Source organism: Oncorhynchus masou, chromosome 19 (genome assembly GCF_036934945.1).
Source record: "Oncorhynchus masou masou isolate Uvic2021 chromosome 19, UVic_Omas_1.1, whole genome shotgun sequence".
In the NCBI taxonomy this organism is placed as follows: Eukaryota; Metazoa; Chordata; class Actinopteri; order Salmoniformes; family Salmonidae; genus Oncorhynchus; species Oncorhynchus masou.
This window is the reverse complement of record NC_088230.1, coordinates 28,018,531-28,031,730: the sequence shown is the minus strand read 5'-3', so window position 1 is coordinate 28,031,730 and position 13,200 is coordinate 28,018,531. Positions and strand designations below refer to the sequence as shown.

The window sequence follows — 13,200 nt, the reverse complement described above, 5'->3', positions numbered from 1 at the left end:
CAGGGAATATCAGCAAACTAAAAACTTCCATGTTCATGGGTTTGATTGACAAACTGAGAGATTGAGGTTGTGGGGAGCTACTACCTGAAACTAGTCCAGCAGAAATGCTCATTTACACTTTGTTTGAAAAATAAATAATGTCGTGCCCTACTGAACATGACCCTGTTCTAGTAAGCAGAAAGCTTATCGACCCAGAATGCAGCGACTCACCTTTAAAGTGCTGTTGAGGGTCCTAACCAGATGCAGCTTCTCATTGACTCTGTCATTTTTGCAGCGTTGAATGAATGACGCTCTGAAGTCCCTCTTCAGTTCTCCAGATGGAGATAGTCTGGCATGCTTCAGATGGATGTACAGTGCCTCCATTTCATCAGATGTGCCCTCTAAAAATCATAATAATACAGCAAGATTTGGCATAAAAATATGCCATCATTTACATGTTATCATTCAAAATAATTTCATAAGAACAAACAGGCAGTATAGAGGTGTGGGTGTTAACTAGGCTACTATGCCATCTTTGTGTCAATCCAGGATAATGAGATGATGTGGTGTCAATCCAGGATAATGAGATGATGTGGTGTCAATCCAGGATAATGAGATGATGTGATGTCAATCCAGGATAATGAGATGATGTGGTGTCAATCCAGGATAATGAGATGATGTGATGTCAATCCAGGATAATGAGATGATGTGGTGTCAATCCAGGATAATGAGATGATGTGGTGTCAATCCAGGATAATGAGATGATGTGGTGTCAATCCAGGATAATGAGATGATGTGGTGTCAATCCAGGATAATGAGATGATGTGGTGTCAATCCAGGATAATGAGATGATGTGGTGTCAATTCAGGATAAGGAGATGATGTGGTGACAATTCAGGATAATGAGATGATGTGGTGTCAATCCAGGATAGTGAGATGATGTGGTGTCAATTCAGGATAATGAGATGATGTGGTGTCAATCCAGGATAGTGAGATGATGTGGTGTTAATCCAGCATAGTGAGATGATGTTGTGTCAATCCAGCATAGTGAGATGATGTGGTGTCGATACAGAGAAGCTAACAGTTTACCCTCCTTTCCTCCCTGAGCCTCAGCCCCCGGTCCATCCTCCTCCCAGTGGGACAGCACCTGTCCCACTGCCCCCTCTGGAGAAGGGACATCCAGCCAGGACTCCGTGCTCTCTGAAGTCTCAATGCTGTCAGGGGCAGACATGGGGTCAGTGGAGTGACATGGGGACGAGGTGGAGCAAGATGGGGGGACATCTCCCTGGATAGAGAGAGAACAGAGAACATTCACACTGGGTTAACATGAGCCTTATTGTCTTATCTACAGCAACAGACAGTCTAAACACTAGCACAAAGTAGCATCAATGCTGAACAATCTTCATACATACAAAGCAGTATAATGGGACAGAGCACTCACATTAACAGAGTCTATGGTCAGCTGCTCAGAGTCGAAAGCCTCTGATGTCTCCAGTGACTCAACCTCCTCTTGGTCACTCTCCTCACTGTAGCACTCTAGACAAACGCACGCACGCCAATGGATTGATGCAAATTATCATGATATCCCTCTGACAGGTAGACAGACATATGCTACTTTGTAGCTAGTTGGCATTTAATAGAGCTTTTTGGGAAAGCCTTTCCATCTACCAGAAGACAGTTTGGTCTATCATTACCATCACGATATTGTTCCTGTTCCTTAATTGTTTGACACCTGGACGTTTTACTTCATATTATGTCTTCTTCCCTTGCTTCAAAGTAGCCTATAACCAAAATCCGACCACACAAACGTGGAGGCAATCATTTTTTCTAAAGACTTACTCATATTCATTCTCCTTGTTGTATTGGTTCTTCCAACTGTCTTTTATTGTCTATCAGCCAAAGGCATTATCCTAGTCACAGTAGCAACTCATGAAAGTTGTTGAATCTTTAAATCCCGCCCTTTCCTAAATTTCCAACGGATATTTAGATTTCTGTCCATTAAACCGCTCGCTTTGCGCGGTGCGGATTTTCGAAGGGCGTTTTCCCGCAATTGCATTTCGGGAACTTTTACGCGTAGGCCTAGCGCCGTGTGTACATTGCTGCGCCTAAAATGTGAAGGAATAGTTTATGAACATTTTAAGCTAAACATTCTATCTGTTCCATCAGCCCTATTAATTGACATGGTTTATACTTCCACTACACTACTTTGATGCGCATCAGAGAAATGTGTACACGCAATGCGTACTGAAAAATAAGTGGGTATACCCTCCACTACAACAATGGTGTTCCCCTCTATCGTTCGCCTAGCTTATTTCTGGCTTTCCTCATCAAGAAAACAAACAAAACAATTTAATAAAAAAATATCCATGTAATGTCTTGAGTCCATTACCCCCAGTGTTCCTCTCTGACGACTCGTCCAGTGGAGCTGCTGCTGCTGCTGCTGACAGCTTAGACAGCCACCTGTAACATTGAGAAGCCATGACTGAAAACACTAATACCTGACCAGTACGGCCAATGTTTTATGTACTTAGGAGGCAAATGTCCTCTTTGCACATGCTTCCTCAAATAGCTTGTAGCTTCCTGAAATAGCTTCAGGATGGGTAACTGTAATGGCATTTTAATATGGCCCCATGAGACCAAATGAAGCTGAGATAATATACAATAAGATTAACATTTACATTTAAACAGTACACAAAAAGTCGTTCACATAAATAGGCTATATTTTCAAAGTGTCAGCCCACATCAGCTACCAGTAAGTGTTCCTATTGACATCAGCGTTACACAAACACAGATAGAACAACGAGCCAGATATTTCACTGGATGTATAAATATGAAGCATCTGCTTGGCGTTTCCACTCACTACCAAATATGGTAGTGAGAGGAAGCCCACTGGTGGGCAGTGGGAGAATATACAATTAGATAGATTTAGGCCTACATTTTGCGAATGTTGTCATCATTAAACATTTGATCTCAATACAGTTGTATGTCCCCAAATTAACATATGTTATGAACAGAGTGGACTAAGTTTTGTAGACCTTAGCCTTTGCCAAAGGAGTGCAAATTCGAATTGAGTTATTACCACTGCATTTCACAGAGTAGGCGTTCCCTAACGGAAATATGCAGATGTATGCTAGAACCGACCAATAGAATCTCGCTAGCTCGTGCTTGGCTCTGCAAACCTCCTTGCTCGTTCTGCCCACTATAACTCATCTGTTCCCATTGGAAACGACAGGCTGTGGTCTGTCTTGGTTTAGTTATAATTTTTTGGGGCACAAATAGGCTACAATCTCCTGGCCTGCCTCCATTGCCCTCCTCTTTTACATACTCACTTGTTCATCTCTCTCAGACTCTCGGCGGCAAAGTAGAGTGTCACAACCTGTGGATGGCTGGCCTTCATAGCACTGAATGAGATCAGGCATAACAACATAGCCGTCAGATCAACAAATACTACATTAAGTGTTTTGAGTGTAAATGTGAAAAATGCTCTAGAAATACAATTCTTATTATTACTACGACAGGATAGGACACTAAATGAGAGAGCCGAACACTGCTCTGTGTGTTAAGAGAGAGAGTTATTTTTGGAAGGAAGCTAAAGTGAAACCACAAAATGGGGTCAACAGCAGACGGGCAGTTATCTTATGCATGCGTTCATACCGTAAAGAACAAAATAAACATGGTTTAGGGTTGATGACTTACACAGACGAAAGAAGGCTACATGTGATAATACAGAACACAGCGTGAAATATACCGTCAATGGACAGCAAGGAAGAGTTACTGTCAAAAGACTACATTTGAGCTCGACTTGCAAAAGCTCAGCAATTTCCTGTGACCGTGTGGTGTGTAGCCCACACTACTCGGGTTTCCAACAGGCCAAATGGAAACTTTAAATTAGAAAAACCTTACTGCTTTTTCTTGCACTCTGTTGCTTGGTCGACAGTGAAGTTTGTAAGGTGGATGAATCCTTCTGCTTTCTCAGCCTACACACCAAGAGGTGACAGAGAGAGAAACAACAATAACATGCATAATTGATTACGATCATGTGACAAGAGGATAGTTAATAAATATGGTTGGTTAGAGGAACATTGTCCGGGAGAGTAGTACACATTACTGTTTTAATATTTACAGTTGAAGTCAGAAGTTTGCATATGTTTAGGTTGGAGTCATTAAAACTCGTTTTTCAACCAATCCATACATTTCTTGTTAACAAACTATAGTTTTGGCAAGTCGGTTAGGACATCTACTTTGTGCATGTTTTCACTTATAATTCACTGTATCCCAATTCCAGTGGGTCAGAAGTTTACATACACTAAATTGACTGTGCCTTTAAACAGATTGGAAAATTCCTGAAAATTATGTCATGGCTTTAGAAGCTTAGAGGCTAATTTACATAATTTGAGTCAATTGGAGGTGGCCATCACAAAGCCCTGACCTCAAACCTATAGAAAATGTGTGGGCAGAACTGAAAAAGCGTGTGTGAGCAAGGAGGCCTACAAACCTGACTCAGTTACGCCAGCTCTGTCAGAAGGAATGGGCCAAAATTCACCCAACTTATTGTGGGAAGTTTGTGGAAGGCTACCTGAAACATTTGACTCAGGTTAAACAATTTAAAGGCAATGCTACCAAATACTAATTGTGCATGTAAACTTCTGACCCACTGGGAATGAGATGAAAGAAATAAAAGCTGAAATAAATCATATTCTCTACTATTATTCTGACATTTCACATTAAAATGAAATGGTAATCCTAACTGACCTAAGACAAGGCATTTTACTAGGATTAAATGTCAGGAATTGTGAAAAACTGAGTTTAAATTAACTTGGCTCAGGTGTATGTAAATTTACGACTTCAACTGTACCAACACGTACGCTACGGTCACAATAAGCAGGACTCCTTATGGTCCCTAGAATTTTTAAGCAAACAGCTGGAGGCAGGGCTTTCTCCTATAGGGCTCCATTTGTTTTGGAATGGTCTGTCTGTCTATGAGAGACGCAGGCTCGGTCTTGAACTTTAAATCTTTATTGAAGACTCATCTCTTCAGTAGGTCATATGATTGACTCTCTCTCTCTACCGCACCTGTTTTCTCGACCTCTGAATACTCGGCTATGAAAAGCCAACTGACATTTACTCCTGAGGTGCTGACCTGTTGCACTCTATGTTGCACCCTCGACAACCACTGTGATTATTATTATTTGACCCTGCTGGTCATCTATGAACGCTTGAACATCTTGGCCATGTACTGTTATAATCTCCACCCGGCACAGCCAGAAGAGGACTGGCCACCCATCAGAGCCTAGTTCCTCTCTAGGTTTGTTCCTAGGTTCCTGCCATTTTAGGGAGTTTTTCCTAGCCACCGTGCTTCCACATTTGCATTGCTTGCGGTTTGGGGTTTTAGGCTGGGTTTCTGTATAGCACTTTGTGACATCGGGCGATGTAAAAAGGGCTTTATAAATACATTTGATTGAATATGAGCCTACATTTTTGTATACCCTAAACCAGAGATGGGCAACTTTGATGGGGCTGGGACAAAAAATGGAACTCATCATGAAGGGCCTCTGTACCTTGCGAGCAAAGCAGCCCCCCTCATTACAGCAAAGTTTTAGAGTTCATTATCTGCAATTCCTCACGTTGCCATTGGGTGTAGAGAAAATGTTGCTGTTTTAAAGCAAATTTGCTGCAATTCTACATATTTTGCCATACGGTGGAGGCAAAATTTTGCAGTTTTTAATATGATAACTGATGATCAATGGGCCCCACCCCGGTCGGTAATTCGACCATGCTTACTACATGTTTAGATAGCTGGACGCTAGACTTATTTAACAATCTAAAAATATTTAGCTGACCTGGGGTAATTGAGTGACTGCTGACGCACAACTAAATGTCTAAATAGCACCTTGTGTATTCTATTATTCTAACTGAACAGTAAGTTATTTTTAATTTATTTTTAAATTGGTCCATAGGCCTACAAAATTGGGGCCGCCGCCAGTTCCTCATTCCTGCCCTAAACTAAAGCATCTTGATGTTTAGCTAATAAAATGTTTCCAGTCCCAACACAACATAACAATAACACATATTAGAACACAACAACCCAACAACAGATTAGAAAAACGACATGTTGGATTAGATTAGATTAGCAAAACTCCGGGACAGTTGTGCTAATCTGATCTAACACAACACAGAACGACGGCTTAGATTAGCACAAGTCAACATCCTAAAAACAACAAAGATTAGATTAGCACAACGGGATAACACAACACTAGGACTTACCGTTTGACCAGTGTACCAGTACATGGAGATCTTCTTCAGAACAAACCAGTACTTCTTCCATTTTGTTCCCAGGAAGCCCTTGCTCTCCTTCTTCTTGTAGAGCCAGCCCTGGTAGTCCACCTGACCCAGCTCCTTCAAAGACACCTTGCGACGGCTCATCACAGAATCACCTATGGTAAGCCTACCTATGGGACCTACAGACAGACAGAGTCAGGCACTGCAACATTAGCTACAGTACAGGCAGGCAGACAGGACGACTACGTCCTTAGAGTATATTACTCTTTGTTATTTGTAACCAGGTCATCTGGAGCTTTGGGTGAGGCAGTGAGGCAGGCAAGTATTGTTTTCTTCAACACTTTACCATTAAGTAGCCCTTTTGTATTCCACATTTGGCAAACTAGGAAAAGCCCATGTTAAATAATGGAATCTGTACTTTGTAATGTAATCTAATAGGTTGAGAGGTGTTGATCCTACCCTTTCTAGAACGTCTAGCTATCTTACCTCCAAACACTGTCCTGAAGGTACTGTACGGCACCAGGTGAGTTTGATCCAGAGAGAAGAGATATCCTATTACAGCAGCATGTCACCAGCATGCTGGAGCCATCAGGCACAACAGCTCATACAGACTCTCAGAATGACAAGAGGATGTACATGAAGTGCATACCCTTCCTTAACGTTGCCCAACCAAGTATAGCCTACATGTAGGGCTTTGTGCAGTCCAACAGTTACAAACACCCCTCCTGCTGCTGTCACCACCAACCACTAGAGTCACAGATAAAACAGCATCCTGTTTCACATGGCAATAGCATGTTGGTCTTGCTCTCCAAAATGTAGTGACATGGGTTTACAAAATGATATACATGTTAAGCATTTATCAACCCAAATATGTTTTAGTGGTTTGATCAAACTACATGCAAGAGATCAAATGAAGACATTAGCCCACTAGTAGGCACAAATGGAAGTGAGAGGAGCTGACTGCAAATGTTATTTGGGGTTAGTACTGCATGAGGGCACGTTTCACCTTCAAATTCATCGCGGCAGGTTGGACAAACACTATTCCTAAATTTTAGACACCGCCCTGTGTACTATCTACTTGTATTCGGCTACAGATTGAAAATACCTTTAATCATATAAGAAAATCACAATCATGAACCTTCATTTTGCAGTTTAGATTTCCAGGTAGCATGTAATTTAATATGAAGGCAGTGTGTTAGATATCATTTAGAAAGTGTCTGACGAGGATAACAATTCCACGCATAAAAAAAGGTTAAATTAAACACGGATACTTCAATGTCGGTACTTCTGAGTAATGATTGGCTGAATGAATTAGATCAGACGAGAAACAACTTTTACACAATGCCTCCTCAACCTGTAACAAACTTTTAAACTTTTGAAAAAGTGCATTATCCAACCCATCAGACGAAGAAAGCTACTCTACAGATGCTTTGAAAGCATTGTGTTCTTCGCGAAGAGACATCAATTGCATGAAAATACACAATTTTAGCATCAAGAAGCGTTTTCTGCTGCTGCCCTTGCTCCTGATGATGAACGATTTCCGGTCATTATTCTTAATTTTCTATTTGGTTCAACATTTCTCAGTTTCCACTAGTGACCACAGCCACAAAGTCCAAATTGGCTTTAGCAAAAAAAAGTTTGAAAACAAAAATGTGCTTTTTGGTCTTAATTTAAGGTTAAGGTTATGCATAAGGTTAGCAGTGTGGTGTGTTTAAGGTTAAGGTTTAAAATACATTTTTTAAACGAAAAACTGTACAAATGGGCGGAGTCTGACTTTGTGGCTGTGGTAACTAGTGGCAACAGTTTCCTCCGTGACATGCTTTATATATGCTGTTCTGTCATCCGCCACTGAAAGTCGCCGTAGTTCTTAAAGTCTGCATACTTTAGGCAACAAATTAATGCAGGCTGAAAACAACTTGATAGTTCCTTCAGAACACATAGGCCAGGGGTGCTCAAGTACTATTTCAGAAAGTCCGGTCGCACACATTTTCTTAGGTGGCAAAAGTCCGGATGTATAATGTAATTTTTCAGCGTAGTAACAAACCCCAACTTCGCAACCCATGCCCCTCTTGTTGGTGTAGAGAACATGTTTCAGTTTGAAAGCAAATTTCCCGCAATTCTACACATTTTGCATGGGGCAGATATTTTTGTTGTTTTTGCTGTTTTTAAGCAAATTTCCTACAATTCTATGCATTCTTCCATGTTTAATGTGTGTTTATATGGTACCAACCATAATAAAATAAAACAATTATTCTTATTATTTTGTATTATTCTTACGCCAGTTGAGTATGGAGGACCTGGGCCTTAATCTTTAGGCATATGATCATATTACATCACATGCATTACTCTCATAAAATACTTTATCTGGGATTTGTTCTCCAATTCACAACTAAACCTCTTTCCAGACATGGGCTGCCTGTCTGACCTGCGTAGTGTGTACCAGTGAGTTAGTACGCCTAAATCCTAGATTCCAATCTGATTGTGAAATGCCATGTAGGGCAGGCTATAGTCCTTTCTGTGATCAAACAGTAACAGAGCTTTAACCAACTGGGCACACACTGGTTGAATCAACGTTGTTTCCACGTAATTTCAATGAAATTACGTTGAACCAGCATGGAATAGACGTCGAATTGACATCTGTACCTAATGGGAAGCTATGTCAAAGTCTGCCTCATGATCGGTCTGCATTAAAAAACTTTTCAAAGTTCTGCAATATGTTATAATTATGTTTTCAAATGGCAGATCAGATCATTATTTCTAAGTAATTATTGTTGAGATAAGAAAGAACAAACAAGAAAGAAGCAACCAAAAGTGAAATTGCACCTTTTCATTATAGTTTAGAAAATGTTGAAACTATCACAGAGGTATTCATATTGCAAAGCACTTGAAAAGTATTGTGAGTTGCGACAACAACTAGACAGCCTATAGCGAGGAGGTCAGAGACCTGGCCGTGTGGTTCCATGACAACAACCTCTCCCGCAATGTGATCAAGACAAAGGAAATGATTGTGGACAACAGGTAAAAGAGAACCGAGCACGCCCCCATTCTCATCGACGGGGCTGCAGTGGAGCAGGTTGAGAGCTTCAAGTTTCTTGGGGTCTACATCGACAACAAGGTCCAACATGGTCCAAGCACACCATGACAGTCGTGAAGCGGGCACGACAAAACCTATTCCCCCTCAGGAGACTGAAAATATTTGGCATGGGTCCTCAGATCCTCAAAAGGTTCTACAGCTGCACCATTAAGAACATCCAGAATGGTTGCATCACTGGCTGGTATGGCAACTGCTCGGCCTCCGACCGCGAGGCACTACAGAGGGTAGTGCGAACGGCCCAGTACATCACTGGACCCAAGCTTCCTGCCATCCAGGAGCTCTATACCAGGCTGTGTCAGAGGAAGGCCTTACAAATTGTCAAAGACTCCAGCCACCCTAGTTATAGACTGTTCAGTCTGCTACCACACGTCAAGTGGTACTGGAGCGACAAGTCTAGATCCAAGAGGCTTCTAAACAGCTTCTACCCCGAAGCCATAAGACCAGAACATCTAGTCAAATGGCTACCCAGACTATTTGCACCCCCCCCCCTTCCCTCTCCACACCACTGCAACTCTCTGTTGTCATCTATGCATAGTCACTTTAATGAACTCTACCTACATGTACATACTACCTCAACTAACCGGTGCCCCCGTACATTGACTCTGTACCGACACCCCCCTGTATATATTGTTATTTTTTACTGCTGCTTTTTTCTATTCTATTATTGGAATGAAGACACTGATTTCCTCCTTTTAATATACAAGCTTCACAGCTCTTGCATATGTTTAGTATGTATGGTTAGTGTTGCTAAGGCACTACCTGTGTCTCAGTGTCTTCCTGGTCATGACATCATGTTATAGTTTCACATTGAATCATACCTGTTTTATTGAAGACCAGTTAGTGAGATAAAGTAGCTACACTTTTTTGAAATGTTACCTGAACTTCACACAAATATGCACACACACACACACACACACACACACACACACACAAACACAATATTTGCAACAGCACCGGATCAAGGGTTTTCATAAGGTAGCTTTAAGAAAGGTCAACTCTGGCAGTTATGTCCATCGCATAGTAACATGAAACACTATGAAGAGAAGCACATGATCTCAAATAAAATGATAGGCTTTAATTATATCTATATATCAACTCATTAAATGAAATACAAAATCAAATGGTACAAAAATCAAATCAACTTCTTAAAATGATTTTAAACGTATGTACAAGAAATCTGTACAGACACAAACTAAATAACTTAACCATTTACACATAGGACAGTTCACCTACAGAAGCAAGGCAAATGTTCCCTAAACCTGAATGATAGTCCTTCTCTTGATTAGGAAAATGAGTAGAAACAGAAACGTTCTTGTAATTTTCTCCAACTCCTCCACGAAACATTCTGAATATGTCAGCATATTGAATCTAAACCAGGTCGGTCATGCCAAGGAGTTGAAATGTAGAGAGAGATCCAACCAAATGGTCTACCCCCAGGCTATGTGGCGTTGAAATGAAGCGAAGCTTCCAAAAGCTGTTTTAGTGTTCCAAATTCCAACAGAATGTTCCAGGTATGGTAGGTGTTAGTCAGAATACTGAGTGGAGAAACCATACCACTGTTAGATTATAGCAAGGTAAAGGCAGTGGGGGCGACACACCTTCCACTGTCCACAAGGTCGAGGCACTCGTCAATGACTCAACAGCCTGAGGCGGGCTAGCCAGCCCCCCAGGATCGAAGAGGGTTCAGACGGGGGGCGTTTGGGAGTAGCAGCAGCTCTCGGGGTCATAATTGTAGCCGGCACCTTTTTCGACGATGCCTCCTGGTAGGGGATGGTGGCGCTGTTGTGCAGATCAGCATTTATGAAGCACTGGGAGCCCCGGATGTGGTCGACGCCACGGACCAGCTGGCCAGATCGCCCCTCCAGGGGTCTGTAAGGTAGGGGGAAGAACGAGGCCTCCTCAGAGATGGTGGCGATGCGCTCGTTACTCAGGTATCTGTGCAGGATGTCCTCTCCTGCAAGAGTAGAATAGAATAGGACTTCATTGTCCATCCAAGAACATCATCACCATGCAAGAACCATATATAAGACAGGAATCTCAGCATGGGGCTGGCATATACTGTAGATGCATAACTAGAGCTAGAAACTAGAGTTTTTCCTGACTGTACTCTGACCAGTAAAACCTTTGTGCCTACTTACACTGGTACATGTATATATACTCATCGAACACACATGATATACTCATAGACATACACAAACGAACACACTTGTCTCACAACATCCATCGAACCATCGCTGTTTAAGAATAAGTGAGTCTAAGAAGAAGTTGTGGCCAAAGTCAACATTGGTTATGCTGGGGCTTACCCCAAAGTTAATGAACAATGACTTGAGAATTTAAGGCATGCAATCCGAGTCTGCCTCAGTTTGTTCTGCAGTGTAAATGAGCTTGTGAAATGGTCCTTCTGATAACAGTGGATTTGCCTCAGTTAGGTTCCGTCCCAAATGGCACCCTATTCCTTATATTGTCCACTACTTTTGACCGGGGCCCCAATCAAAAGTAGTGTACTATATAGGGTGCCATTTGGGATGCAGATGGCACCGAGTGCTATAGATGTAGCAGGTGTACCTTTTCTCCCTTGGGGCCAGGGTCTGGAGGATGAATCAGACATGCCCAAACACGAGTCTACAGGCATGGACAGGGGCCGTGGTTTACCTGTAAAGAGTTCAAATATCAAACTTTTCAATGATTATCAATCTTTACTGTGATTAATCTGGGTAAAAGTGTGATTGTGTGTGTGTGCACTGACCTTGTGTGTGTGTGTGTGTGTGTGTTTGTTTGTGCGTGTGTGTATGTATGTTAGGGTACTGACCCCGTCTGGATGTCCGTTGTCTCAGGCGGGCTACTGGGGCTGGTTGGGCTGGTTGGAGGTTGGGCTCAGGAGGGGGGCAGATTCTGATCTTGTTGTCATAGTCTGCAATGGTGAAGCGCCGTCTGCCCTCATCCAGGAAGGAGTTTGGAGACTGTGAACCCTTCGGTCTCAGTTTGACACTGGCTGTAGGCTTCTCATCTCTGTGATGAGAGGAAAAGAAGAAACAACATCAATGTCAGCTAACAGAGCAGTATCCAGCTAACAGAGCAGAAATCAGCTAACAGAGCAGAAACCAGCTAACAGAGCAGTATCCAGCTAACAGAGCAGTATCCAGCTAACAGAGCAGTATCCAGCTAACAGAGCAGTATCCAGCTAACAGAGCAGAAACCAGCTAACAGAGCAGTATCCAGCTAACAGAGCAGTATCCAGCTAACAGAGCAGTATCCAGCTAACAGAGCAGTATCCAGCTAAAATAGCAGTATCCAGCATTGTAGGGGTACAAATACTTTTTTCTTCCCAAACAGTAATTTCAACAGAAGTTATAAGTACATGTTTGGGACTTAATGGACTAAACAAGAGTTGGTGTTATCCCATTCCTAAAGCCTGAGGAGGGCAGAGATACAGACAGTCAAACCGACCGACAGACAGTCAGACAGACAGACAGATACTCACCGTGGGGTATAGGGTACAGTGGGGGGAGGAGGAATAAATAGGTCCAGAATGGCTGGCTGTTCTTTTTTCATGCGGGCTTCACTGGCATGTTTTGGAGACTGGATCTTAGGCAAACTCAGGGCGCTCTAACACACAAAACAACAAAATACTTGTTATAATAATCAAATCAAATACATTTTTAGTGGTCACATACATGTGTTTAGCAGATGTTATTGATGTTATTGCAGGTGTAACGGAATAGATTCCCAGATATTTCCAAATGTTGTCAAATAAAAACACTAAAACAACAGAAATCTGTGTTAAATGATTGGCTTGAGGTAGCTTAGCTGATCAAATTAGACAACTTCACCATAACGATCAGCAAAATA

At 42.0% G+C, this 13,200-nt stretch overlaps 1 protein-coding gene across 1 annotated transcript in view; it reads right to left on the bottom strand.

Moving 5' to 3' along the window:
* Positions 1-13,200, bottom strand: part of LOC135505643 (connector enhancer of kinase suppressor of ras 3-like) — a 54,260-nt gene that overhangs the window by 1,074 nt on the left and 39,986 nt on the right. Inside the window, exons 10-20 of the mRNA XM_064924692.1 lie at positions 12,833-12,957; positions 12,161-12,360; positions 11,917-12,003; positions 10,985-11,305; positions 6,243-6,436; positions 3,882-3,955; positions 3,308-3,379; positions 2,368-2,438; positions 1,420-1,514; positions 1,068-1,263; positions 211-380 (exon numbers count right to left, since the gene is read on the bottom strand). Of these exons, the coding sequence (XP_064780764.1) occupies positions 211-380; positions 1,068-1,263; positions 1,420-1,514; positions 2,368-2,438; positions 3,308-3,379; positions 3,882-3,955; positions 6,243-6,436; positions 10,985-11,305; positions 11,917-12,003; positions 12,161-12,360; positions 12,833-12,957 (1,605 nt within the window). The remainder of the gene's footprint in view (positions 1-210; positions 381-1,067; positions 1,264-1,419; positions 1,515-2,367; positions 2,439-3,307; positions 3,380-3,881; positions 3,956-6,242; positions 6,437-10,984; positions 11,306-11,916; positions 12,004-12,160; positions 12,361-12,832; positions 12,958-13,200) is intronic.